Here is a 2,458-nt window from a genome sequence, read left to right as displayed (position 1 = left end):
GATTATTCGTGATTTCCAGAATGACTTTAGTGAGCTTACACTTAAAGGTGTAGTTAAGGTTGTTTATTACAAGATTGTCTTCGGTTAAAAAAAAATCTAAAATTTGTTTTATTAATCACTTTGGCTGATTGCTAAATTAACGGGTTAGGCGAAAAGGGTTGGAAATAAAAACGCAAAACGATCCGCGTAAGTTTATTAGGCGGAAGAGTCTGCAAGGACATTCAAACACAAAAAAAAAACCATACACCAGCGATTATAATAATATTGTAAATCTATCATCATATTATACATAAATAATTTAATATTATTTATGGCGTAGTATTCGTGCGTTTTCGACTGTCACGTGCTCTCCGGCATCACGGTTTCCGTCGAGTCCGTCTGAAACAAAATTGTCGTGAAAATTTGTAGTTAAGATCTAACACCATAATATATAGTCTCTCCGTCTTTCAAACGTACAACGCGTTGAAAATTTTTGTCTCGGAGAACCGATTTCGTTTATTCGTTTCGAGCATTTTTAAAATACTGCAATAACGCACATATTCATGACTAACCCAGAAATTTAATTATTATATCGTAAAAACTTACGTACAACTACAGATAACGTTCTCACTAAGAATATTGTAAGTCTGATAATTGGTCACTCGTGCAATATTAAATATAACGACACGTTGGTGTTTCAGCTGATAGCAAATTTCAAATTTGCAACGTTGTACGTTTGTAAGATGGAGACGACGTGCTGGTTTAGGGTTGCCCTGACGACAGCAAACAATTTTTCAGTCGCTAATCTCGTTGTTATTGCTCGCAGGACGCAGCTACCCAACCAAAGTGGACCGACGACGACGAGGACGTCTGCTGACCCAAATTACAGGGCCACTTGCTCCGCGCTGTACGCCAACCCGTCGGCGTTGCATGTGGGCTCGGCGAACAGCTATCATCATTCTAGTCACGACCAACGGAACCTTATGAACCATTCCCGGTGGTGAGTACAACATAATAATAATACAAATAGTAATAATAATAATAATATTAATAAAAACAATAATATCGTTCTATATTATAATATGAAGTTAGGGTTAAGGAATTTCTGAAATACATCTACAGTTATGTGGATAACTCTTCAAATAAGCTGTATTTGGATACAATATTGTGTTATTCATTCATTTGATTTGTTTTTTTTTTAATTATGGTATATCCAGTTGGCAATTGATAATGCGATTATTGATTCATTTTTAAAAAATAAAAACATATTTTTTTGTTTAGATATTTTGAACAGTACTTAGGTATACCTAGGTCGCTATTATTGCAGTAAATTTATAAAGTATAAATGATTAGCTAACTTAAATGTGATTAAAGGGGTTTTTTATGTTTTTTATTATACCACAGATTTGATGGGGTTTTTATAATCGTTCATCGCTTGTTGTACAGCCGATAATAGTATCTACTACCTTAACCTACATGAGTTATTTACAATAAACCATTAAAAACACAATTCATTCGAAATCCATTAGTTTTTGATGATTATTTATGACGAATAAAACTTTTATTACTTAAAAAAATAATAAACTTCGTACAATATGTAATAATAAGATAATTAAATAAAGTAGCTATTTCAAAAAATGTATGGTAAACTGGAAAATGAGTACGCTTTGAGAGTGGTATTAGCTTGTTTGATAAATACGCCCTAACAACGAGTAATAGTTTTTCTATTTTAGAGAACGAACAGTGGTTTTTATTTTTCATATTTACGACTTCAAAACAATCCGTCTATGGAATAGTATTGTTGGTTTCTTATTAACTCACTATTTAGTACAAACAAACCTCTTTCAGTATTTACGTGCCGAGCCGCGTGTAAATTTTTAGATGGGTAGTACAACCGAATCAAGACTTGGGAACGTTATTATTTTTAAGAACCATCTGGATTCATACATCGAGATACGTTTTACAGAATGGATGACGTTCAAAACTAGAATAAATATCTTTAAAACGCCGTTTAATGATATCTCTTGTAGGTTACACGATCTCGAGCAGAAAGACAACGCGCACAACAGGAGGACAGAAAACATGATGCGAGACTTCCCTTACAATTCAGCCAGGTCTTCAGCAAATGGGTGAGCTAATATTTTTTATTTTTTTTTTATTAATAATTATGATACAGCAGTCTCTGTAGTCCATCTATGTTCCTGTATTTTTCTTTTTTTGCTTCAGCAATGACTGTATTGTGGATAATAAATAATACTAAATGAATATGTAACTGAAGATGTCAAATAAACGATTATTAATATACCTACTGAAATATATTTATGTTGAGTCATTAAAGACGCTTAAGGGGATTCGATACCGTGATTTTCTGTTTCCGTCTAACACACGCGTGACATAGTATTTTAGACGTGTTTTTTGCCAAACATACCAATTGATCTAATGAAGCGATAAGAATTCTGAAAACAGATTTGAATTCGTC

At 33.1% G+C, this 2,458-nt stretch overlaps 1 protein-coding gene and 1 long non-coding RNA gene across 3 annotated transcripts in view; one reads left to right on the top strand and one right to left on the bottom strand.

Annotated features, from left to right (window-relative positions):
* LOC100163621 (band 4.1-like protein 4) overlaps positions 1–2,458 on the top strand; it is a 171,967-nt gene that overhangs the window by 166,242 nt on the left and 3,267 nt on the right. For both annotated transcript variants that reach the window (XM_008182275.3, XM_001952827.5), the window contains 2 exons: positions 806–979; positions 2,010–2,108. In XM_008182275.3, coding sequence (XP_008180497.1) covers positions 806–979; positions 2,010–2,108 — 273 coding nt within the window. The remainder of the gene's footprint in view (positions 1–805; positions 980–2,009; positions 2,109–2,458) is intronic.
* Positions 180–718, bottom strand: LOC103308600. Its single transcript, XR_510484.3, has 2 exons — positions 586–718; positions 180–378 (listed from the first exon to the last, which is right to left on the bottom strand). It is a non-coding gene; the product is annotated as an uncharacterized LOC103308600 (long non-coding RNA).

The sequence above is a fragment of the Acyrthosiphon pisum genome, chromosome A1 (assembly GCF_005508785.2).
Source record: "Acyrthosiphon pisum isolate AL4f chromosome A1, pea_aphid_22Mar2018_4r6ur, whole genome shotgun sequence".
Classification (NCBI taxonomy): Eukaryota; Metazoa; Arthropoda; class Insecta; order Hemiptera; family Aphididae; genus Acyrthosiphon; species Acyrthosiphon pisum.
This window is presented reverse-complemented; position numbering and strand designations above follow the sequence as displayed.